This window comes from Leptonotus elevatus, chromosome 12 (genome assembly GCF_054856555.1).
Source record: "Leptonotus elevatus isolate MCC_2025b chromosome 12, RoL_Lele_1.0, whole genome shotgun sequence".
Classification (NCBI taxonomy): Eukaryota; Metazoa; Chordata; class Actinopteri; order Syngnathiformes; family Syngnathidae; genus Leptonotus; species Leptonotus elevatus.
Genome location: NC_141250.1, coordinates 11,831,459 through 11,857,807, shown reverse-complemented (window position 1 = coordinate 11,857,807; position 26,349 = coordinate 11,831,459). Strand labels below are relative to the sequence as shown.

Below are 26,349 nucleotides of genomic sequence, written 5' to 3'. Positions count from 1 at the left end.
TTCTCACTTCGGGGTGAAACTAGAGAGCTTCAACAAATAGTGTGAGGACACAAAGTCTGGAGGATTAAGACGAGCACAGCGCAGCAGATTGAAGCGATGGCACCTCGGAGGCGATCAAGTGGAAATATGCTCAAGCGGAGACAGGATGCGACAACAGAATGTAACCAAGTCAGCATCAGTTTGCTCTTGGAGGCCAAATGTGATTATTTTTCAGGTGTAATAGTATTATTTCATCTGAGACTCCATGAGAGCTGCTAAATCCACATCAAGCTGCGCATCAGTCAGCTTTTGAATGAATTTACGGTAGCTACTCACATCCACCCGTGGGTTTAAATTCCGTACACTTCTCTCCACGTCCCGTTGCCAGGCGAGCCGACACCTCTGCAGCCCCCCCGGCGTGCCCGGCGCGGGGGTCTCTTTGGGCCCTGTCCCCTTCTCCTCGCCTTCCTGCTCCCCACGCAAAAGCGGCCACGCAAACTCCCGTAGGGACGTCACTTCCTTCTCCAAAGCCAAAGCCAGTATCTCAGATGACCCCTCTCCTCTTAGGCCACGGATGGGCTGGATGGAGCAGGATGCTGGGAGGTAACCTAGCAGGGCATCCAGATGCCGAAGCATCTGCAAGTGGCTGCAAAAAAAATAAGAATTGATGTTAAACTCGTAGATACAAAACATTAAGTTTGTATTTTATGTGGTCTATGAGACTTTGAAAACAAAAAAATGGGTATATGGAGGGAAAAGATGGATGACAGCCCATATATCTACTTCTAAAATTAGTTATTTGGTCACTTTTTCCCATTTATTTTACAAAACAATAAAACACGGACAACACACAAGTGTTCCGAAGTTGCACTTCTCCTAAATTGATACAAACTCCTTGCTTGGCTGAGTGCTCTGCTTTTGGCACTACAAATGCATCCTTCTCACCTCGAGTGGACCGCCAGTTCCCCCTGGAAAGGACTGATGCGACGCCAGCACAGCAGCGAGAGAGCAGAGAGTCCTTGAGAAGCGAACAGTCGATGCTGAGGGCTCACTTCTACCCTCTTACAGCCCACTCGCCTCTGCAGCCAGCCGTCAATATCGCTCAAGGTATGATGAGGAGAGTCTATGCGGAAGACCCAGTGATCGAGCAACGCCAACAGACACAGAAAGTCCTCCATAGCCTCGTCTAGGGGGGGGGAGAGGTCATGGTCAACATGAAATTTACGGAACATATACAGTACTGAACTATAATAAAGTTTGATTTAAATGTGCCCTTTCACAAGAACAAAACACACAATTTTAGCAATGAAGTAGTTATAAGTTGACATTTTATGACAATAAAGAGAAAAAAAAAGTTCTATCACATCAGCATACATGTTTTTATTGAATTTTAGCTTTTTATATCACTAATAGGCTAATTATATTACATAGGTCGTGCCGCACTTTACAGGAGGCTGACATGTTTTGCCGCCATCTTTCTACTACCCGGAGGAGAAAACTAGTAAATGGAGGTAGGAGGCTTGCGAAGTGTGGTCTCTCTGAGGCGCCGTAGTGCGCGAACATTCTATTAGTTCACCACTGGATGGAACTAAATTCAACGCATGGTCTCCTTTAATTTTACAAGAATAAAGTCACAATACTATGAGATGAAAACAAACTTGCAATGGCACTGTACAAAACGTATAATTGCACAAGAATAAAAGGATAATGCAAGTAGAGTACCTGTAATTTCAAAAGAATGAAGTCTACAATGTCCACAAAGTAAGTCATTTTATGACCATGACTTATTTCTGTGAAAAGTTGAAATCTTATAACTGAGTATATATAGCTTCTAAATTGTAATTATCTTTTTATAGATGTATAAAATAATCAGAAACAAGAATGGTCAAAATTTTGCAAGAAGTTATTTCATGAGAATTAAGTCATAATATAAACTGTAATTCGACAATAATAAATCCAAAATATGTATTTTTTTAAAGTAATTTATGAGAATAGTCACAATATTACAAAAAATAGTAATAATTGTAAGCCAATTACAAGCTCTAATTTTGCAAGAATTAAGTCTTAATTTTACAACAATCAGTATATCCTCAATGCAGTGCTTCTCAATTATTTTTTATGTCCCCCAACCCTCCCAAAGCAAGAATAAAACATTTAGCCCCTCCCCAATTCTCTGTCGTGACTACAAATAGTATCATTTGTCTACAAAATGTTGTAAGTACACTTCTGCAGATGAGCTAATACTCCTTCCACACTCTGACACTGAGCGCCATTGCCACCTACTGTGTGGATGTGCAATTACACGTTATTCTAGTACAGATACAAACAAAAAAAACGTTTGAACTACACAATGAAATCACCACCTTTAATGGCTTTGTTCAGTCATCTAACCGGAAGTGTTTTAACGTCGATTTTTATTTATTTCATTGGGGCAAATTAATTTGAGATGAACAAACTGTAGGTCAAGGTTCCACTTGTATTACTATCCGCACTGAATTTAAACTTTATAAATTCTAAATAAATGGCAAATAAATTAGAACGGTGTTATTTTGTTTGCTTTTCAGTGTAAACTGAAGTCTCACTGCAATTTACCTGTTTTAATCTCAGGGTTGTTCAACAGTTGGGCTTTGAAGTCTGCATGGATGTCCACAGTGACTTGACCACAATGCAGGACAGTCGGTGTCGGTACGCTGGCGAGGACTGAAGCGTCTCGTCTCGCGGCGTAATGGAGCATGACATTGCATTTGACACGGCCAGAGTTCAGTAGAGGTGCCAGCCTGGTTACGGCAGTCACGGCGAGTCTGGCCGTGTTGAGATCATTCGGGCCGCCTGCGTCGTGCCGCTTGCTTCTTTTGGCTGCCGGCTCTGGGAAGGTGGCGGCCGAGAAGGAGGAGGAGGAGGAGGAGGAGGAGGAGGCGGAGGGACCGAGTGCGGGGAGCCACAACACTTGGCTTTGGGTTTGGATGACTGCGGGCGTGGAGCCGTGGCCCGCCTCTGTCAAGATGGATAAGCTCGTACCGACCGCTGGTCTGAAACAAAAATAGCGCAACGCTTAAAGGACCTGTGACATCATAGGGACAGTAGCACAGATGTGTGTGTAGAAATACAAGTATGTGATTAACAACAACATTCCAGATGGTGAGAATACATCAGAAATTGCAACGACTCCTGAGGCAATAGTTTTTCTCTACATGCGCTGGAACAGGTGGTGGGAGATATCAGATCGCTCCCACAAAAGGAGAATGTCAGGTTATTTCAGGGGGGTTGCCATGGCAACCACCTGCATTTGGCTCATATTCACATTAGACTGAGGGCAATTAACAAGTAAGACTTATGCTATGTTTATTTTACAACTTCAGCTAGCATTATATAGGGTAAACTGGTCAAAATAATGTATATAAAAAGTACTACAGATTTTGATACTCAGTATCAAACGTCCCTAAAAATATTCAAAACAGTCAATATGACACAGTACAGCAACCTACAACCATAATCAATATGAACTCAATATATCTCCGATATGATCATATTTGACGATGAAATTAAATTACACTGAGCTGTCGGCAGCAAGTACCACTCCCACCACCATTCGCCCGTCGACGACGCGATGCCACAGCTTGTCAACGTGAGGTCTGCAGGGCACCGCTGGCATGACTCGGGTCTTGTCATCGGCGGCCTCGTCCTTTGACTCGTCATCACTCTCCCAAAGAGAGACGAGTCCTTCCTGGAAAGAAAGACGATAATGACCGACGACAAGTGTGTGACAAGCTTGACGGCAATGGCGCTTTGGAGTTTGGATGTCAACAAAAGATTATTAAGGTACACAAGTGGTGACCCTTGTGTGTAAGTAAGAATCAATATTTTCTCCAATGTTGCTTTAAACAAGACTTAGTGGGATGACTTAGGGGGGGAAGACGGGAGGGACCACAATCTCACTGGGGCTCCGTACCAAATGGGCCATACCAGTACCAGGCTGCAGAATGGTGGTTGCGCAGCACTGGTCTAGAGCCACCGTTTAACTTAAAATAATGAAAATCCTCTGATTTCAGCCTCTTAACAGTAATATTTCTGAAAGTCCTTCATGAAAGCAGACTGATGATCATTTGCAATCCTCCGCTTTGACCTTGGAAAACAATGATCAACATTTTTTTAAGCATATTACAACATACAGGTCAAACCAGTAACTAAATCATAATTTATGGAACAAAATTATAATTTAATCTATTATAAAAATCAGTGTTATTTACAGTCATAATATGAATAACCTGTAACTGGCGTGTAGTTTTTAAGCTAAACTTGAAGTAGCCTCAAGTGTAATCAACTAGTAGCCCTTCACATTAATCAGTACACAAGAAGACGCTCACAGTTAAAAAAAAATAAAAGATAAAATTGGCAAGTACTGTACATTGCTCCCTCTTGTGTGATATTGCTTAATTGTTGTTGATTTGTTAATAGAAAGCTTGCGGAAACCTTCTGCAGCGAAGCATTCCGTTCCGCACCGCATAACGCACCGCACTGCAGCTGGTGTGAATTGACACGCAGACTCAAATGCTTTCTATTCCTTGCGGCGGACATACGGAAAACGTTCCACGTCCATTCCGTAGTCGGTGTGAATTGGGCGTTAAGGTTGTGTGTAAAATAATGACATTCAGGTCAATTTCGTGTACAAGTTGCATTGATCATCTGAGGATTGCTTGTGAAATTACGAATTTATGTTTTGATTTTAGCCGTCAGATTAATTGGTCCAACATTACGCTTTATTATAATTTTTCTTTACAAGTGCATATCTCGCCAGCCGGATTAAACCCCCTTTGTGGGCCTAATCGGGCCCGCGGGCCGTATTTTTGACAGGAAATGAAATAAATGATTAGGGATAGGCGACTACCAAGTATCGGATCAGGCTGATACATTGTCTTATTTCACATTATCGGTACTTGCGATAACTAGAAATGAGAAGAATAGGAAATTGTCATTAATTTTATGCGGCTCTAAGGAAAAATGGTTGGGATATACAGTGCATGTATTTTTTAAATGATCTGCCATTGTTATCTTTTTTTTCCCCCCATGTACCAAATCACTAGATACTGGTGACTACTAAAAAAAAGTTGAGTGCTCGTCCTTGTGTCGGTCTGAAAAAAAGAAATTGGTATCGAACATTTTTATAATTCATATAATAATCGACTCTAAAAGCATTCCATAGTGACAGCCCTACAAGATGATCCTACGCACACCTGTTTAGTACCTGCTCAGGCTGTGTGAGATTTGGCTGTCGGTGGTGGACCACATCAGTGAGCGCTCGCACCGACTGCTGCACAACTCTGTCCTTCACTCTCACTTCTCCTTGAAGCTCTTGCAGCGCACTCAGTCCGCTCTGAGAGACAGATGACAGTCACATGACAGAGGAAGTCAAAAGACATGGGTCAGTTTTAGGAAAGCGTGATGTTGTGATGCAACTTCAGCACTGTTTTCAGATGTCACCTGCAGTCTGGACTCTAAAGCTTGAATTGTGAGGAGGTGGTTCTCTGGTGGAGGGGACGTCTTCACTATTGCGCCACTGTGCTCGCCACGCTGAAATTGCAACATTTTGACATTACTTATACATAAAGTTAAGTGACAGCTCTTATAAATTGCAGGAAATAAAAATGCATGTATCTCTTTAAGCAGCGAGTACTTTTTCCTTACAGAATAGGAGATCCCGCAGAGGTCAGTGATAATGAAATGTTCCAGCGGCTGCCCCGATAGACAGCCATCCTTAAATACCAACAATAACTGCTCTGTACCGCATCCAAGATAGTCATCCACATGCACAGAGGTCACATTTGACCACTGGGCGTCCATCTGCAAAACAAAATTCAGACAAGCAGTGTGTTAATGCTGAGAGTAGTGGGAAATTTAAAACAATCTTGCAATGACACACTAAAATAAAAAAGCCAGCACCATCAGTGTTAAGTACAAGATGGGTAATGGGATCATTAGCCATCAATCTTTTTTTCTAATTGTCCTCATTAGTGTCATGAGTGAGCTGAAGCCAGTTTTGGCCGCCCTACACTAGATATCTTGAAGGAATACAATTCTGCTCATACATACTTGAAATGTATCCTTCCACACAGCACACACATGGCCTTGGTCGAAAGATACAACAAAGATGACTCCATTTCTTCCCGTGTCGACCACCTGTATATTTTCAGGTCTTTCGAACGGGAGTGTGCATGTGTCCTTCACCGCGCCGTTCTCCAGATAAACCAGTTGCTGATTGGAAGTGGCTGCAACCACAGTGCACCGCACCACATCACCTGCTTGGTGGGCTGACAGCACAGAGATGCACTTAGTGATGCAAATATAAGGGTGAGGTAAAATCACAGCACCGTCGAAGGTGTGACCCGTCCCAAGCAAATAGGCCACTGTTGTTTGAGTGGAGCAATGTTGTTGTTGTCCCAGTATGAACACTTGTCTCTTTTGGAGGGGGAGCTCGCCGATAAGACAGTGGGACAGCTGGAGGGGCACCTGTTTGACCCCTCCTGACTCCCTTGATGCATGAAACACAGCATCAGCATGTGTCCACAACACTATGGGCCCCTGGAGGATGCAAATGTCCCCACTTGGCTTATGAGGAAGGGAGAACTCAATGCAGGTTTCCAGCTGGTTTGCACCAGTCAGAGTGAAAAGTTTATACAGAAAGAAATCCGCCTTCTTGTTCTTTTTTGCCACAAGGACAAACGGAGCGATGGTCCTCCTCTGAACGCACAAGACGCTTTTCGACTTTATGAAGGTGTCCACGCGTGCTGCGCTTTTGTGGCTAATGACAGCCGCTCCTTCTGCTGCCTGGAGGAAAGCTTCTTGCTCCGGTTGGAAGGAAAAGCCACGGAACGTCAACTCGCTTGTTAATCGGTTGTCATTTAAGCAGTGATGAAACGTGATTATCTTACCACGGAACGAGAGTTGGTTTGAAGTCGAAGTGACACCCTTCATTATGCTTTTAAACGACAACAAGGTGCATTTGTGGTGCAATGATTACTACATTTAAAATGTAATTCGCGTGTTTACGACTTTTTATAGGGTTTTTGTCGCTCGAAAACGCGCGCCAACCCGGAAGTAGCACGTTACGTCAGTCGAAGTGCATTGTGGGAGTCGCGTTTTGTCAACAGCGGTGCGTTCACAGTCTTAAGCTAACTGTTTAGCGTCCGTGACCTGGCTAAAACATATGCGCCGCGTAAGCGATTTATTTCACGCCTAAAAAAATTAAAAAAAACATCGAACACGACTACACACTACGACTACACACTCCACCCTTCCTTTACCCTGTCACAAAACAACAACAAAGCAGAGAGGAGTGGCCAACGAGCTGAGCCAAAATGGCTTCGACTGGGCGTCAGTTTCCCACTTTACGTTGATTCACCCAAACTGGAGCTAGGTAGCGGACGAGCTAACGAGGAACTAGCATAAGGAAAGGAGAGAAGCCGGTGACAGTTGAACATGGCTGAAGTTGAACAACACCAAGGGGATCAGGTATTCTAATGCTGAAATGTACAAATGTAGCGCAGTCACCGATGTTGTTTTGCTTCTTAAACGTGTGTGTAAACTTCCCTAAACTCATGTGGCAGGGCATTGAAGACAAAATTGAGCAGACGAGAGAGAGATTCAAGAATGAATTCCTCAAAGGTAAGAAGGGAGTGATGATGTTTGAAGTTTCACCATGATGTTACACTTGTTTTATACACAAACCAGCTATTACATGTGAAATATCCGTACTTAAGTGCCTACGATGTAACCATGACAAAAAGCCATAGTGATAACATCATGACTTACCGAAGGGTCCAGATAAGCTTCAGATAAACAGCTAAAAGTGGCCACACGCCCTTACTTCATTCCATCCACATTTCATACTAGCTGCAATGCATTTACTGTAACTCTAAACACACAGAACCTTTCAGGGCCAGAACAAAGCGCTTAAAATCATATAACCACCACATGCTCTTAATAAATTAAGTGTGAATGTATTAAAACTGAAATGGCCCCTTTGATAGGAATATGCCGCTTGGCTTTACACGTTTTCCGCACTTTTATTGAGCAAAAAAAAATGTTTTTGTGCCTTTTGCCATCCAGTGCGAGTGCATAAATAGATTAACAACGTTGTACGCAAAGTGCATTCCGTAATTTTCTTACCTCCTTACAATGCACTGGGAGTCACTAGACTAATGTATGCTTTGTTCATAATTACCTTTGTGCATTATCTGCCAGATCACTGACACAGCTTGTGTAGTTAAAAATGTCCATTTAAATGTCAGATTCATCAGACAAATATGACCAAAGAGATGTGGACAGACTGCAGAAGGACAACTCCATGGTGGAAGGCTACTTGATGTGGCGAATCTACGTGGTGGACGACGCCTTGAAAATGATTGATGAGAGTTTACAATGGAGAAAAGAGTATGGTGTAAACGGTGAGTACTAATAGGTCACATCATTGCTGTATTTCCGTATGTGTGCTTAATACCTGTCCTCACGAACCCTCTGGATTAACATAGCATATAATGTTTAGGGGTTAATTACAGCATAAATGCCATGTCACAGTGGTTTGAACTTTATTCGTCAGCAGCTGATATCAACAAGTGCTCAAGATCAACCGTCCCGGTCAATGGAGCTGTTGATGTCACCGGGTTCTGTGGTTGTCAGATCAGCGCCTTTCTCGCTGCTTCTCGGGGCTGAGCCCATACACACAGGAGTGCCATTGTGCGTTAAACATCATGAATGGGCCACCCCTTAACAACAAAACTCGCTGTTCAAATATCCTGACATTTTTCTTTGCTCTCGGGAAGTCCCAGCAAATTAAATTTGTCAGACAGTGGTTTTAAGGTAATCCGATATAGAGATCAGTGTCACAGAGGTTGGATGTCATTCTTCCTTTTGTCCTCTGTAAATGAGTGTTACTTTCGCTTGAAATCAAACACTTGTTCTCATTACAATGAAGGCAACTTGTCAGACTAGTTTTAATTATTTTTCTCTACACCTTGAAGGTACACACTCCTTTAAAAAAAAAATCAGGGTGGCGACCAGTGCATTCAAGCAGTTGAGGCAATGCGCTTTCCTTACGTGATCCACATTTGTACAGTAGTTGTCTAACAGGCTTGTTTTCTGCCTCAGACGTCTCGGAGAGCTCCATTCCCAGATGGATGTTTGAGACCGGGGCGGTGTTCCTCCATGGATTTGACAAAGAGGGCAACAAGCTCTGTATGTATGAGACCTGAGATGTTTCCCTTTGCCCTTTCACCCTTTTGTTGGAATAGCAAAAAGATATCCTCTTAGATGCAAATCATTGACAATAATGTTGACCTCTGCTTTCTCTTCCCCAGTCTGGTTTAAGGTAAAACTGCATGTGAAGGATGCAAAATCAATCATTGACAAGAAAAAGTATGTGGCTTTCTGGCTGGAGCGAAATGTCAAGAAAGAACCCGGGATGCCCCTGACAGTCATTTTTGACATGTCAGAGTCTGGCCTGGCCAATATTGTAAGTTTTCTTTGTCATAGAAGTTTCATTCAGATTGCAGGAAACGGGTTCAATCTAAAATGCTGTAAAGTCATCATTTCATTGCCTGCTCTGTACTCGCCAGGACTGACTTTCTTCAGTGGTTTTACTCTTTGGAGATTAAAATAACCTTTAAATCCCGTTGGTCAATTCAAAAGGGCTTTCTAATCCATGGACGCGCCGTGTCACAGACGTGAGCTCCTTCACGCAGCTCTCCAGCGAACAGACGAGTTTCAGGCCTAAACCAGCAAGATGCATAGAAAGAGAAACAGAAGAAACGGCTATATAACGTGCATATAAAATGAGGAGTTTAGAAAATCCGATCGGAAAGCAGAGCCTCAGCGGGAGCTGGAGCGTCGCAGTTCAGTATGATCTTGTTAAGGCCGAGGAGCGCGTCGCCTGCATAGCAATGAGGACTCCTGCCAATTATGGAGCCCAGTCAGGGCGCAGGGCTTGCTTCTATTGATAAATCTGTTGCTGTGATGATTGCAGTCAACGCGAAACGCTACGCTGAATATCCATCATAGGCTCCTTCAGACTCGCAGCCAAGTCGATTATTCCGCCATTTATTTTTGTAATTAATCGATAGCGTGCGTGTGGTCTTTACAGTGTCGGAAGATGAGCTAAAATGTGAAATTGTTTCTGCAAAAATGTCTACCCAAAATTACAACAAATTTATATTATTTATTTTAAGTGTTAGATCCACACTGAAAACACAAAATTATATTTTTCTTTAAACATCACAAGATAAAGTCAATGGCAAAATTCCCACACAAAAATTAAAAGAAACAACAAATATGTTTCTCATAAAAATGAAGACTTCTACATTATATTACATTCATGAAGACAACTTTACTACAATTATTTTTCCCAAGTCAATGTATTTATTTTTACATTCATTAGATACCCAATATAAAGGTGTGAGTGTGCATACATGTGCTAATTCAAAAGAAGCTTTTATGATGCCATACAGAAATACAAAGATGATTAAAGTCTGACTTTGTTGCAGGACATGGACTTTGTGAAGTATGTTATAAATTGCTTCAAAGTATATTATCCCAAATTGCTCTGTAAGTAAAACCATGACCCCAAAACTTTTTTTTTAATTCGTCCCATCCCCTTTTTTTGTATTGAACTAAAATTGAATTATTGTGTGATTTCAGCCAAGATGATTATTGTGGAGATGCCGTGGATCATGAATGGTGAGAGTCAGCCCCGGCGTCTCGGTGGCATTGTAAACTCGACTTTCTCATCTTGAAACCTACCTGTCACTCTCACTCTCCCTCATCTAGCCGCATGGAAGATTGTGAAAACGTGGTTGGGTCCGCAGGCCATCAGCAAGCTTAAATTTGCATCTAGATCTGAACTCCAGTCGTACATCGACCCGGAGTACCTACCGCCGCACATGGGTGGAATGGTACGTTGTATTTCCCCCCTTGTATTAGATTTATTCTTTTGTTTAGATGTATATATCATAATGCATTAAATACTCCATTGACCGTGTGTCTTCAAAACGACTTCAGCTGTTGACACGAGCTCTCTGGGCCCATTGCAGGACCCGTTCAAGTACAGCTACCCTCCCCTCCCCGACGACGACTTCCAGACGCCCATCAGCGACAATGGACCCATCGTCAGCGAGGACGAGAGCGAGAGCAAAGAGATTGAGAGCAAAGAGAGCGTGCTGGATAGCAAAGATGGCCTCGAGTCCAGCTTCAATTCAGAGGTTGCTACCAAACCCAAAAAGGTATTTCTTCTCCCCTTCACCTGCCATCTTAGCACAAATCATGGCTGATATATAATGACAATAGTCTACTGGAGCACTAATTGTCATTAACTCATTTACTGCCATTGACAGTTATAAACGTCAAAAAATCATTTGAACTATTTCTATTAGTTTAACATTTTTTTCTACTTTCGTTAACAAGAGTATGAAAACATAGATTTTTTTATTGTACATTTAGAACAGATATAACATTTGTGATTAATCGTGAGTTAACTATTGAAGTCATGCGATTAATTACGATAAAAAAAATGTATCGCGTGACATCCCTAATTTTTAACAATCATCTAGTCAGGCGATTAAAATTTGTAATTATAATTAATCTCATGACTTTACTAGTTAACTCACAATTAATTAACTAATAGAAATAGTTCAAATGTTTTTTTTACGTTTATAGCCGTCAATGGCAGTGAATGAGTTAACTCATCTCCACACAAGTTATATCAGTACTGTGTGAGGAACTTACACCACGCAGTTACTCTCCACACTTTAATTTATACAGTATGAGAAAACTTGTATGTGCCTTGGGTGATGCTGTTTTGGTTAGCAATAGAGTTTAAATATACACAATTGTGTCTGTGGACTGACTTAATTTTATAGTAACGCAACATTTTTGTTTCTGATGATAAAAGGAGGTTTCTATTTGAAAGAAGCGCGTGTTGGTTTTAAGTGATATGATTGACTAATTGGGGCATCTTGTAGGTGAGAGAGGTGGTCACCATTTGAGGAAATACAGTGTAGTATGTGGTTGTTCTCACTGTTAATGATTCCAAAGATGCTGGATAATCTTTCTTCTCTAACATATTCAAAGGGTGAGTCCGGGATTACAGCATGTAATCAGACTCTCTGCGGAGATGACTGTAATATTCAGATTTGGAAGCTCCCACTCATGAAGGTCACTTTCAACATCTTTGATTGTATCGATGTCAAAGCTTCTCTCACTATCTCACATCCGTACTTGTACGGGCCAGTCAAGCCTGATGTAATACTGTTTGGCCACTCGCATAACTGGATGTCCACTAAACTTAAATGGTTTTAGAGGGAATACATGTACATCCTCTGTCCACCTCCTCCACATTGTGACCTCACTGTACTTCACCCATGTTGCAGTTTGGACTGCAAATCACCAACCACCACTCTCAGCGTCGATTTGGTTTGTCTTGCAAAATAAGCCTGCATGAAATCGATGGCCGGCAGAAAGTTCATCACTATCACACAGCCATTTGATGTTCCATTTGCTCTGGGGTTATTTAATGCGGCTCAGTGTTGAGGGCCACGTCAACTTGGGCTTGACCCACATTTGTACGAGCCTACAAGCACCTCAACTAACTGAAACCGTAGCCGCTGGAAACATAAAATCCCACAACCTTTGAATTCTAGATAAACAAGTGAAAGCATTGTAGAGTAATACCATGTTGATCATGCACAACAGATTGAGTTTAGCAAAGAGAGATGTAAATCAGTAGTCATTAGCCTCATTGAAAAGTGTGCTTTATATGTGCTGTGAAAACTGAACTTTTAAGTTGGCCTTCTTCCTTGCACCAGAAAGAGATGGATTTCGCGATCAGACAATTTCCATTAGACTGGGTTACATTTGCATGAAAGTACAGCGAGTGAACCCCTGTTTCAACCAAGCAGTAAATTTCAGTTCAATGGGGTAGATGCCACGGACTTCCGATTTCCATAAGTCATACACTGACGCCGTTTCCGGCCACTGTTGCGACACACAGGACGCGTCCCAACACTCGCGCCTACGCCCCCCGACCGCACGCTTCCTCTAATGGGGGCGCAAGCGCACATGGCGTCTCAGCTCTCTGAAATGCTTCGAAGAACTGTGACAGACACACTATACACTCGCACCATATCGACGGGAACGCGCAACTGAGGGACACAAGGGCAGAACCGCAAACAGCAACCGCAAACAGCGCAAGTGTGGGACACACGGAAGTCACAAGTCCCGCCTCCTCCGTGGCATATAACCCATAGCTCATTCTCAGTGTCAAAAGTGGTTGTGGAAGACTGAGGGGAGATGACCAAGTCAACATCAAGGTTAGGACAAATACCTTGAGACATTGAGACACAATTAAGACCATCACTTTGAGGGGCTTGAGACCAAGTCAAGACCAAGACTTTGCGATGCCAAGTCCGGACCAAGGTTTACAGGTCTTGAGGAAAAGTTAAGAGAAATCTTAATGTGTTAAGACCAACACTTTGATTGACTTAAAGGGCTTCTGATGGAGTTAAAGACAACATTTTGAGGCATTGAGACGGAGTTAAGACCAAGACTCTGAGGTGCCAAGACCAACTCTAGACCAAGGTTTTGAGGGCCTGACACAGACGGAGAGAGGGTTAAGACCAAGACCTTGAGGGCCTAAGACCACGTCAAGACCAATACTTGGCAAGGCCAAGGTTTTGAGGGCTTGAAATTTAAACCAAGACTTTGGGGAATATTGACCAAGTCAAGAGTACTACTTTCAGGCGTTACCAGCACTTTGAGAAGTTAAGACTAAGTCAAGAGCAAGCCTTTGATCTGAAGAGACCAAGACTTTGACTGGTTAAGACAGTCAAGAATAAGACGAAGGCAGTTTTCGACCAGGTCCGGACCAAGACCCGATGAAAGCTTGTAAAGTCTCAAAAATAAATGCAAAGTCCAGGTTTAAATGGAGCCAGGTCCAAGCTGAGCCCTACTCTGAACGTGGTCTCCTACCAAAGAACTAATTTCTAATTTCCACCATGTGATTATGTTCAGTTCCGTTCTTCATTGTATGGTGTAGATCAGGTAAAACCTGATCACACTGGAGTTGAGGTCTCATCTCTGTAAATAGTGTGACGTCACGGAGCATACAGGCAAGACCGTTTGTAATTTGCCCGCGGTGCTTTTTCCCTTCCCATTCAAATAATTCATTGTAGCACAGAGGAAGTTTTACAATATCCTGTTTCCTGTTGGTGGAAAAGTAAGAAGGAAAAAACACTTGCCGTGGCTGTCCTATGCTCTCATATACCAGCCAGTCTGAAAGGGCTCTCGCCTACCATCTGTTCTTCTTCAAGACGAGATCGCGTGGGATCCCGGTGGCATGGTACTTGATGTCTTGGAAGCTAATTGCCTCTCTCTCTTTTTCGAAACAAGGGCTGGAGGTGGTGATGCAGCAAAGGATCACTGCACCCACATACGGCGTTCACACTGTGGAAGATTTCTGCAGGCTGCCAAGGCAGGTGTGCTCGTGTGGGCTGCATCACTGTCAGCCCTTTTGACTCCATCTTGGATACGACATTTCTATATGACCCTTTACATTTCAGAGTTTCGCCAATTCAGCAAAGTGACATTTCTGACCTTTTTTCATGAAGAGATGAAGGCTACAGGACTTTTAGCCTGTTATTTTTTTTGCACTATCACCAAAAGGCACTCATGTCAACACCAACCATCACTCCAATCAAACATTCCACAATATTTCTCCCTCAAATGTCCCATAAAAGTACTAAATGAGTTACTGTTTTAAAACAGTAGACCAAGTCAAAAGTGTGAAAGCACTAAATTAAACCCAAATGCCTCAGAGGCAAAGCCTCAAAACAAACGCCCTCTGTGCCTCGTCCCCAACGCTGATAAGCACGAAACGAGTTGTGGTTCCTGCCTTGTTCCTGATCCAAATGTACTGTAGAGGCACATGAGCAGCATTTCACCCCGCCTGATATTTTCTACAACCTTCAAGCATTTCCAGCGATCAACATGTGCAAATCATCCTCTACATTTGTAATCGTTTTTATTATTACGATTTTGATTTATTTTCTTTTTTATGAAAGGTAATCAGAATTTGTATTTGTTTTACAAATATAGTAGCAACTATATAATCCTAATACTAATGTATTTTAATTATCGTCTGTACATTTCACTAACACAGGAATGTGCTACATTGAATCTACTCTTTTTTTAATTCCTGTTGCAATTTGTCAAGTTTGCACTTTAAAATGATAATGATGAATAAATTGAGTTTTTTCTTAGCATCTCGATGTCTTCATTCTTGTGTAAACAATAATTTCAAGTTGTTTGAATCACACACACACACACACACTTCCCCTGTGAGTCACTCACTTTCCCATCACATGCAGAGTCTCTCACCTTTGCTTACCCATTCTAACCACGTGAACGCAATAAACACTCCCTGACCCCCCGTGACCTACCAACCCCACCTCCCATCATCAGCTTTCTCTTGCAGCTGCTTTATGCAAACATCTTCAAAATTAACATCCTGTCATGATGTTGTGGACGATCTAGGTCAATGTGTGTGGTTTTTGGTCACAAGCCTGAGGTTTATCTTAGTTCTGCATTCTTCAATGGATGTGATGTTTGTTGATTATGATTCCCTTAAATGAGAACAAGGGTCAGGGGCCTTCCAGGGTGGTGGGGGCTTCCAAGAAAGTATCACTAACGCAATGATTGCCTTTTCATTATCCGATGGGTCAACCACATGTGGAGGCCAGGGGTTAAACATTGCTACAAGGTTGTTGCTGCTCTGCGTTTCCTTTTTCATTACGAGTCTATTTTCTTTGCAGGTGAATTTCCTGGAAGATAACGAAAAGGGAGAGAGCCGTATCAAAGGAGCCAGGAAGCCTCTGACAACATTCAAAGGCACCTTATTGGACATCAGGTACTCACTGCCCTCAGTTATACAAACGGAATTACTTCTCCCCTAGAATTGCATCCTTGTGTTATTTCACAATTAGTGGCCTCCCCACTTAACAGATGCCATAACTAATTGCCAGGTTTGTCATACACTTCAATATGTGGCTGGTATGACCTTCACTATGAGAACACCACCACCGTATGTCCCGGAAGACATTTTGACCACAACACTGCCAGAAGAGCTGAAACGGCATGTGTGAAACTATTCCATTTCAACACAGACCCAAAAAGAATTTGGGATTGGAAGAAATATCATGAGTGACTGACGACTTGTGCAGAAAGCTATTAAGTTGATTTACTGCTGCATTGAGCCATAAAAGATCATAACATATGTTGCTGTTATACTGAACGCAATGGAGCAGGATATTGTCGCAACAGTGAACTTTCACACTGGCACCGCATCTCGCAATCAGAACATTCAATGCAGTCTGGGATGACGTATTATATAGTTGTAAGACAGCCACAATTTCAACAGAACAGTGCGAGACAAATGTGGAGGAGGCGCCGTCCAGATTATGTTACAGCTCTGATGCAACCTCAAAAGGTGCAACGGGCTGGCCAAAAAAATAAAAAAAAAGTACACAAAAGGTTCAAAGCAAAAGGGGCTATGCCTTAAAGGGAAATTCAATCTGAAAGTTCTATGCAGCCCCACTAGTCTAAACACGACATTCTGATTTAATACTGTGTTAGATAGGTAGGTAGGTAGATATGTATTTTAATAATCCCAATGGGAAATTTAATTATCCAGCTGACACACACACAGTATACTCATAAAAATAAAAATTAAAATACAAGTTAATCAGTAAAATCCACCCATTTTTGTCCATCTTGCTATGGACTGAAAATTACATCACAGATGCTTAGGACTCAGCCAGTAGCCAATCACTTGCTCAGCTTCAGAAAACAGGTGATCCGTGATTGGTCATCAACTGAGCCCTTTACACTATGACGGCAAAATGGTAGTTGCTGAAATATTCCACTTATAGCCCACTAAATCGTACGTGCTTGCAACATAGTTCCAAGTGCATAAAGCAGGAAGAATTTCCTCTCGTGTTATTCGAGGATAAATCTACACCAAAAAAAATCCCGCAGAACTCCTCACTCCCATTTCTACTTCCTGTAGATGCAATTGGCCAGGTGTCCTCAAATTACTAGTGCATCATTTGAGATGAGCATATATTTGTCGGAGTCTGCCGTTCAAGGTGTGTTTCCCAGCGCGCAGCCGCTTTGATGTAATGACTGTGACAGCTCAAGGCTGCGAATCCCGCCAATAAACACGTTGCAATAAGCCTTAAATGCTACAATGTTTCTGAGCCGTATTACTTATTTAATTCAAGGCCGGGGGGCTTCCCCGGAGAGAGGAGGGCGGGGATGCTTTGATCGCCTGTTTTGACCAAGCCGCGCTCAACTTTGAGATTCATTTTTTAGCACTCTGGGCAAATAACACACAGGCATGAAAAAGAAGAAAATACGCAGCACTTCCTCTTCCGCTAAATGCACCAAAGCTGCCTCGACAGAAGTCAGAGAATGTCTTTGATTTATTTCCTCCCTGCAGAGTGCAGTGAAGTGTTTTATAGCATTGTTTGTGTGTCTATAAGATAATGACAGTGTGGGCGTCTTGTTACAGATTTTCCCAAATGAGCTCTTTCCTGTTTCCATCAGATAATGGTGTGTAATTCCTGTTAAGGGCGTCGACTGTCAAAGCCGGACCGAGTGAGCTGTTGTTTGAATGAGCTCGTGTAACGTGACGGGATATTTGAGACGGGCAACATTTTACAAAGCACTCTCACTATATACGCAATGCAGTTTTGCAACTACAATACTAAACGTAGCGGAACCTGTAAGGTGGGACAAAATATTCTGAAGTTTAATAACTCAGAGAATAAGGGTGAATGAAAGTTGCACATCACACATTTTGAATTTAGAGTTTTTTTTGTTTTTTGTTTTTAAAGCAAACGGCGGCACTGGAGTCTTGCGGCTTTGAATTTGAGTCGGCTTACATTGCGCAACTCCCCTGTTCATCCTGCTCTTCTCACTTGATGAGGCTTGATGAGGCTTCAAGGCACTTCTTTTGGAGTAATGGTGACAAAGAGCCAAAGAAAAAGCCAAACTGACTCATCTTTGGTGCTGTCTGAACTGAGGTCTCATGAGTTATGCATTGTGTCATGCACGCGCATGTGTCTTACTTAGCTTGAAAACCAAATGGAAAACATTCCACTTAGCTTTTTTTCTTTTTTTTTAGGTGGGGGACGCCAACACATGCCCCCCTCCCCCCAAAAAATTGCAGACGCACTTTGTGCATACTAAAAAACAGCTCCCCCAAAAAAGTGTCTTAATCCAAAATTTCAAAGTATTATTTTCACTTACCTTCTTTTGGGATAAGTGTCCCAAAAAAGATGAAGAAAAAGCTCATCCTTTGTTATAATCGCTGAACTGAACACTGGTTGTTGTACGCTGACATCTCATAAAAATGATTCCATCCATAATGGCAGTTTAAATTTTGTGCAACAGGACAAATTTTTCGCAAGGAAAAAAAAATACTTGAATTGTTAATTGTATGAGCTCAGTGGTAAAATACATTAAATGCTTTAATGATGTTACTTCTTTGAGAGAGAGAAAAAAAAAAAGACCATGACGAGCCAAAGAAAAGGCAAAAAGTTCATCTATTGATATTTTATGCAACTACAAATCCATGTTCTAACTCTAAATTGTATGACCTGAGAAGTGTTGTTTGAGGTTCCTTACATACACCACTATGCAGTCTATAAAAATGCATTAGTGCAGTGCGTCCATTTAAATTGAGTCAGAATGAATTCATATTGCTGACTCTACTTGCTGTGTGACCTTTTTCTAACGTGACTATTGCGGTGGCTGAGACTGCGTGTTGTTGTGATATCACAATGGACGGTGGTGATAATATGGGCTCTCCTTTGTTGTATGTCAGCACGACCTGGATTAAACTCTCTTGAATGAGTCCAAACACAGCCCAACAGCCTTTCCCATCTTTATTTGTATGCTTTTTTTTTTTCTCCCCTCATTTTGCAGCCCAGCAGACGAGCTCAGTTTTGGTTTTGGAGATACAGAGAAGAAAAGCCTCATTATCCTGAGCAATGTGACAAAAAACCCATTGGCCTTTAAGGTGAGCGCATCCGTGCAAAAACGGGTTACATTAGGAACCCCGGTTTATCATGGAGAATGGGTTTCACATCCGCTCCACTATAAGTGGAAATCTAACTGTATACAGTACAACCTATTTCTTTATACATGTTTCCTCTAGTACAGGCTTTAAAACACATTGTAAACATATTTTAACACAAAACAGGATTAAAAAATTGTTTTTTATGTAAATAAACTGTAGTGTGGGACTGGGATGTTTTTTTTCTGTGGGAGTGAAAATCCACTCCTGTGCATTATGTCTATGCTATACTGCCTCCTGGTGGCCAAGTTGCACACACCAGAAGGAGTATCACAACGTCCATTGACTTATAGTAAAAACATTACTGTCTATTTTTATACAGTACAATACTAGAGTGCTATTTTTCTTTCTAGCGGGCGTGCTAACCATTCTCAGACGGTTCTCGTTCTAATGGATGTTCCTGTACAGGTTCGGACCACCGCACCGGAAAAGTACCGGGTGAAGCCGAGCAGCAGCACCTGTGAACCCGGCGCCTCAATCGAAATAGTTGTGTCTCTGCATGGAGGTACTCTTCTGGAGCCTATTGAATGCTTCCAAATGATTTCATCGCTTGCCCTTCTTAAGTGCCTGACATTTTTGTTCCGTGAAACAAGACTTCTGCTGAAGTGCGGACAACTCCCATCACGCCAGACATCATCAACAAACCCTCGTGTTGTTTTGATTGACGGGCCCACAGCGGCAGGAAAGACATCCTCTGCCTCTTAAGACTTTCGCACTTTAAAAGGTTTGCTTGCATTTTTGCCCAGGGTCTCAGGCGTCCCCCCAGGATCGCTTCTTGGTGATGGCGGCTGAGATGGACAATGTAGGAGCTCAAGAACTGGCGCAGTTCTGGAAAGAAGTGCAAAAAACAAAAATCATGGAGCACAGGTGCTGCTGTTTGTGGTCCTATTTGTTCATGTATTACCCGGTTGTGTCATTTAAGTTCATTTTTTCTTTTTTGGTTGTGCAGGTTGCGCTGCCATGTTGTAGAAAGCATCAAACCAACAGTGATCCCTCAAAGGGAGGGTGGAGATCTAGGAAGCAGCAAGGATATAAACACAGCGGTAATTACTTTTAATATACATTACAAATATTATATTGGTACACGAGCACTTCTAATAAGTCGCAAAATACAGTAGCTCGTTTGTAAGGACTTGGACTTTGAAACCAGAGGGTCACCGTTCAAGTCTTGCTGCAGACATATGTTTATTAGTTATATTAGTTATTTTAGTTATATTAGTTATTTTAGTTATATTAGTTATATTAGTCTGCTTCCTGGCTAACGTCAAGGTGCCCTTGAGCAAGGCAACATCCACACCTCACCTCAAGCACTGTTTGTGCTCCCCTTTTACTTGGTGTGTAGTGTAATGTGCAACAATAAATATAGAGCGGAGTACAATTAGAATTTTTCCCTTGAGGGATTATAATCAGTAGGGATATTCGATACCATTTTTTTTCTCCAAGTACCGTACTCAGCTGTTGATACCACAACAAAAAAAGAAGAATATTTTAAAGAAAGCTTTAGGTACATAACAGCCACAACGATACCTGGTATTGGTACTCGCTCATACCTAAAGATCGATATAATAAATTGTAATTACATTCAAATTCATGAATTCAAGAAAAATAAATTACATTAATTAAATAAATAAAAAAATTCATACTCATTGCACTATGTATGTAATAATACGGTGTCGGGGTATGTATTCAATAAATAAAAAATAATGTACAATAATTGTGTATCATACAGACAAATAAATAAATACAATTAAAAAAGAAACAAAAATAATAGAATAGAAAAAAATTGTTTAATCATATAATTTCACCAAGTAAATACAGTTAAATCACAAATTTTGAACACGGTCCATTCAATCAATTCATTTGCATTTCCATTATTAATTGTTTGCGGGCGAAGTACCATTCGTAACGCTCACACAAGAGTAAACATGAATTCACTACTGTTAATAGTATTTTTAAAAAAAAGCTAGTGTTTACTCATCCTTAACTGTAAATGGCAAATGACGGATGGAGCATATGTGCTTATCATAAGAAAAGAAGAAAAAAATCCATCTGTAGTGTTGTGGAGTTAATACAGGTGATCACTGACTGTCAATCAAAATTCAGCTTTATTATCTTTGCAAAGCCATTATTTACGTTCCATCTCTTACACTGAGCAGCATTAGATTGGGAGGGTGTACCTAATGTTATGGCTTTTGTGTACTTAATTAAAAAAAAAAACAAGTCTGACAGGCATTTACAAGTCAAAGGCACCAAAACGTGACTGTTTTTTTGTATTTTCATAGCATGTTCCACAGATAGGCTACCGAGCTCCGAATGACAACTTAGTAAGTATTGTCTGATTGAAGTCGCTTTCCTGGGAAGAAGCTGCAAGTTCCAGTTTGCCGATTTACCCTATTCACCTTTAGCCTTTAGCTTAGCGTGTGGACAAGCGAGACAGTGTGACGGACTCCCTCCAAAGATCTCCTTAATTGATTTTACAGATCAATTATCAGGGCACGTGGAGGCCCTGATAAACTCACTTCTAATTGACTTTTTATGCAGGGCATGAGTCTTGTTCCTCGGCACAATTTGGCCTTTTTTGCTTCTTGAAATGCAGTTGAAATGCAAACTGGCATCCAGTCCGCTGCTTTTCCAGTCCGTGCTAATCTAAATGCTTGCCAACTCTGCGCGCTACCTGCGTGTGACTTCTTTTTATACAGTTTTGGGCTCTTTGGGTCAGACATTGACCACATTTGAACTTTCTGCAGGAATACTCTCAAAATGCAGTGTAACCTTTCAGGTCAAACAGGTTGGGGGGGGGGGGGGGAATTTATTAGCAGTTTTTTTCCCCAATTAAAAATAATGGGACTGAAAATCATCTTTTCCAGAGTCATGAAACACTTTTTCACTTTTAGAGGTAATGTAAAAGATAACTAACAAACTCACACTTTTCCCGCCCTGCTACATGCTCATTCGCTGACGCCCACGTCACTCACCGGAACAGCATCCCGTTCAGGTTTTTCTAAATCCCGTAAATCCCGTTTTTTTTCCTCTCCCACCAGCTGATGCGATTGACGGCTTGCAACTCCCGACTGGAGCAGAGCTTGAACATGTGTATGCGGGTCCAGAAGATCCTGGTCTGCTTGGTCCTGATTCTGCTGGTGCTCAACCTGTACTGCATCCGCCTGCTGACGACGGCCCAGCAGCTCTCTTGACCACTGCACGGTGACAAAGAACCCCTCCCCCCTTTCAGCGCCAAATTGAGGGCCGCATTTTACGCTGCCCCTCGACAAAGAACAAAGACACTTTTAAAAAATTTGCAGCATCTTTTTGACGCTAGAAAATAATATTTATTGCAAAAATATGGTGGAAAGATTTATTTTTGTGATCATATTGTACAATATTTTATATGATACTCTGTGGCAGATATGAAATAAACAAGTAATTTTTGCAAGTCAAACTTGCTCTTATACTTGTGCAAAAAAAAATGACCACTACTAACTTGACTATAAAATACCATTTACCATACCTTAGCACAGGGGTGTCAAACTCATATTAGCTCAGGGGCCGCATGGAGGAAAATATATTACCAAGTGGGCCGGATCGGTAAAATAATGGTATATAACTTAAAAAACAATAAAAAATTATATGCAGATTTTCACAATTTTTGGGTCAGTCCTAAATTATGGAGCTCAACTATAATCGTATCGTTCCCCCCAAAAAATTACACGAATGCAAATGGTACGCGACAACACTTTGTATGAGTTCTGGATGTGTTAAATCTACCTGTTTTGCATATATATTGTTCCCAGGATGCATTGTGTGGCGTAGTTGATGAAGTTATAAGGACGTTAATCCTTGTCATATGTATTTGTGTTACCAGTAATTGAATTTGTGTTGTATTTAACACGTCGGTCTATGATTAAAAAATTTTAGGTTGTGTGTAAAATAATGACATTCAGGACGTTTCCATGTACAAATTAATTGCATTGCTCATCTGAGGACTGCTTGTGAAATTACGAATTTATGATTGATTGTGGCCGGCTAATTAATTGGTCCGACATTACAATAATTTTTTTTACTTTCCAAAATTGTCTCTCGGGCCCGATCCGGCCCGCGGGCCGTATGTACGACACCCCTGCCTTAGCACAATCTTATAAACTTACCAAAAAAAACAGTATTTACTCACGCATGTGTCTAATTGAAAATGCGGTGGAGCCAGAGCCGCAGGAGAGCTGGGTCTCCATTGCTTTTAATTAGCCAGCGTCGGCCCACTAAAAATACACAAGCAATTAGTAGCGAGCTCACAGGCGAGGGTGCGCGGGCCCCTTGTAGATTATTGACAATCCACCTTATCTGCAACGAGATCCGCGCCAAGCAATCAGGACGCCACGTGACCAGCAACCATCCCAGTTTAGTTATCAACGTGTGTTGTCCAAACACGCTCCACTGATGAGTGGAACGATTCCCGGCAATAATGAGCACGCTAATGCTGTTGATTACTACGAACTGGTTCGCGGGGGCCTGCGAGACTGCCTGCTCTAACCTACTTTTGAGTTTGAACACTTGAGATTGTTGGCAACTTTTGCACATGTATAACCTGAAATGAGCACTCTTAACGCTGCTGGGTTAAAAATAGCCCAATTTTGGTCAAAAATTTGATAGTTGGTCCTTTTTTTCTTTTCTTTTTTTTAAATTGGGTTATTTTTGACTAAGCAGTTTTAAGAATGTGTCATTGCTTTAAACATAAAAAAACACTTGGTTGAACAATAACTGAGTTATACTCAAAAAGGGACCAATTTGGTCAATTTGACTTTTTTTTGCGCTGATAATGCTGATGCTAATAATGTTACGTAATGATAGACGTTTGTAAAATTGACATTTTTCTTGAAATTGATTACTTTTTTCATTACAATGTCACTGACGATGTTACATGGTAACACTTGGAGCATTGTGACTACAATTTAAAACAAAAATCCTCATGAAGATCAACTTCTTCTTTTTTAGCCAGATTATTAAAAAAGATATTACACATTTTCTCATGAAATGAAATATGTTACCCATAAAATTATCCAATTACAAATATCGTTGTAGATTACTAAAAATCATAAAAAATCAAATTTAACAAAAACAATCTTAACAAAATTGTTATTTACAAATACACTTACTAAAATTAATTTTTCATTTTTTTAAAAACTCATAATGATTGTGATTTTGTTTCCCCACAAAATAATCATAATTGTTTCTCAAAATGATTCATGTTCCCATCGCATCACATCTTTTCTCATACAATTACTAATTGTTTTTGCTCCCACATTAAAAAAATAAAAATAAAATTGGCATAATTACATGGGCAAAAAAGAAATTGCCGTAATTACAAGCATTCTCGGAAAATTTCCAATCTCATAGTTGCAAATCTGTCATATTACATATTTCTCTCAGAAAATTATTTAATTTTTTCAAGATTTTTCTCAAAATAAAATGTAAAAAATCGCAGATAACTACCAATCTCATGAATTTGTATTTAATTTCACTCTAGTACTCATAACTGATGTCACAGCCCTGAAGCTGTTTTGATGAGGACTTTCCTATACACGCATTCGCGGCCCCGTGATTACTCCGCCCTCATTAATTCCACGCTGCGTCTCTCCGCTGGCAGAATTAGGACCCGCAAGCCCCTCGATTACATTGATTTTACATCAAATCAAAGCTGCCTCAATGTTAGCGTGACCTCCGGCCATTCAGCATGTACTCATTCAGCCAAATTGGGAGAAAGGATCAATAGAAAATGAATTGAGTGCTGCATTTAAATAGAAGGATGCGCTGGCTGGAGTTGGTGAAATGTGGGAGGATGGGATCGTATGTGAAGCCGTTGGAATTTCTTGCATTTCTTAATAAATGGGTATTTAAATGTGGTCCGATCTTCAACAAAGTCACAAGAATAAACCAAATGCTTAAACTTTTCATATTTTTTATTGAAAATAGCACAGAACAGAACATGGAGGTAAAATGAGTTACCCCTTGTCTGGTATGGCGTCCTTTGGCAGCAATTCCCGCAATCAAATGTGCCATAGTTTCAGATTGGATTTTGGACTACCGATAGTCCTCCTGACAAAATTATTGCAATACAGAAAGATTCCTAGGATGTGTGCTGTGAAGAGCGCCATAGTACTAGTGTACTAAATATTCTGAATATTCCCACGTGTCAATTTATGAAGTACACAAACTAATTGACCCAAGATATTACTCAGTTTGTATTCAATTCAGCTTCTGAACCTTTTTTGTCAAGCTATTAGTTTTGGTGTTCCCCAAGGCACCATCCGGAATCCCCTGTTATTTCTATGTTGTCTGTCTGATAGGTCGCTGAAAAACTGTCTACTTCAATGTTCGTGTGTGCATCATGCAGAAGATCATATTTAAAACTAAAACTAATAACTGGGGGGTTTAATGGATGTGTATTTTGCAGTGGTTTACAACTGTACTGCATCATAAATGAGAGCTGTTTGCAATATTGTGGCTACCTTGTTTAGCTTAACGGGGCAACTGTAGCGAACTGTCAGTTTTGTAATATTTAAGTAAGATTTATTCTCTTTCATAAATTTCAGAATTTGTTTTCCTCACAGAACTTTTTTTCAATAAGACTAATTAGGTTTTTATAATATTTGAAAATAAAATGGAGACTTTTTCTCATAAATTCACAACGTCACGAACCACAATATTTTTCAAAAATTACAACTTTGTCATAAAAGTATTCTTGTAATGTTACCACTGTATTCTCACAAAAAAAGTTACTATCTCAGAATGTTCAATATAGTTAATTTACTTTGTCCTCATTAAAGTCTGATATTTTCTTCTAATAGTAGGCTACAGCTTTTTTTTTTTTTTTGTACGGCTTTATTCCACACTTGGGATAAATTCACATCATTTTCTCAAAACACAACCTTCCGGACATACTACAGCTATATATTTAAATAAAGAACTGATGTTTTTGGTGTAAAATTCGGACTTTATTGCAAGCAAAGCCCACACAGGAAGGCCAGGGCAAAGATTCAAGGCAGAACCACCATGCTGCTATTATGACTTTATTCTCAAGGCAATCATATCTACTGTGTGAAGACAATATAGCAACCAGTTTTTGATCATTTGGGGATCTGAGAGGTTTTAGATAGTATAAAATAAAAATAATTCAACCAACCTCTCTAATTCTATACATT

General features: G+C 40.9%; 2 protein-coding genes across 3 annotated transcripts; one reads left to right on the top strand and one right to left on the bottom strand.

Moving 5' to 3' along the window:
- Positions 1-7,352, bottom strand: fancb (FA complementation group B). The gene is made up of 8 exons (XM_086091674.1): positions 6,067-7,352; positions 5,662-5,817; positions 5,458-5,547; positions 5,222-5,350; positions 3,531-3,703; positions 2,572-3,008; positions 925-1,165; positions 1-625 (listed from the first exon to the last, which is right to left on the bottom strand). Exons 1-8 carry the CDS (start codon positions 6,946-6,948, stop codon positions 226-228), a joined length of 2,508 nt encoding a protein of 835 aa, XP_085947800.1. The 5' UTR covers positions 6,949-7,352; the 3' UTR covers positions 1-225.
- mospd2 (motile sperm domain containing 2) lies at positions 7,096-22,595 on the top strand. Of its 2 annotated transcripts, XM_086091675.1 has the most exons (16): positions 7,096-7,485; positions 7,581-7,638; positions 8,265-8,420; positions 9,121-9,207; positions 9,330-9,484; positions 10,512-10,572; positions 10,666-10,704; positions 10,795-10,919; positions 11,058-11,246; positions 15,831-15,925; positions 19,006-19,099; positions 19,565-19,661; positions 19,903-20,023; positions 20,106-20,199; positions 21,439-21,480; positions 22,198-22,595. In XM_086091675.1, exons 1-16 carry the CDS (start codon positions 7,453-7,455, stop codon positions 22,348-22,350), a joined length of 1,599 nt encoding a protein of 532 aa, XP_085947801.1. In that variant the 5' UTR covers positions 7,096-7,452; the 3' UTR covers positions 22,351-22,595. The 2 variants fall into 2 exon arrangements, with proteins under 2 accessions (XP_085947801.1, XP_085947802.1); XM_086091676.1 differs by lacking the exon at positions 21,439-21,480 and having other exon boundaries at positions 7,097-7,485.
- The last annotated feature ends 3,754 nt before the right edge of the window (positions 22,596-26,349 follow it).

Coding starts and splice junctions, on each gene's coding strand:
- mospd2 (XM_086091675.1), top strand. CDS start 7,453: ATGGCTGAAGTTGAACAACACCAAGGGGATCAG. Junction 9,208..9,329: donor CAAAGAGGGCAACAAGCTCT/GTATGTATGAGA, acceptor TCTCTTCCCCAG/TCTGGTTTAAGGTAAAACTG. Junction 20,200..21,438: donor GCAAGGATATAAACACAGCG/GTAATTACTTTT, acceptor GTATTTTCATAG/CATGTTCCACAGATAGGCTA.
- fancb (XM_086091674.1), bottom strand. CDS start 6,948: ATGAAGGGTGTCACTTCGACTTCAAACCAACTCTCGTTCCGTGGTAAG. Junction 5,351..5,457: donor CTTTAGAGTCCAGACTGCAG/GTGACATCTGAA, acceptor TCTGTCTCTCAG/AGCGGACTGAGTGCGCTGCA. Junction 3,704..5,221: donor ATCTCACACAGCCTGAGCAG/GTACTAAACAGG, acceptor CTTTCTTTCCAG/GAAGGACTCGTCTCTCTTTG.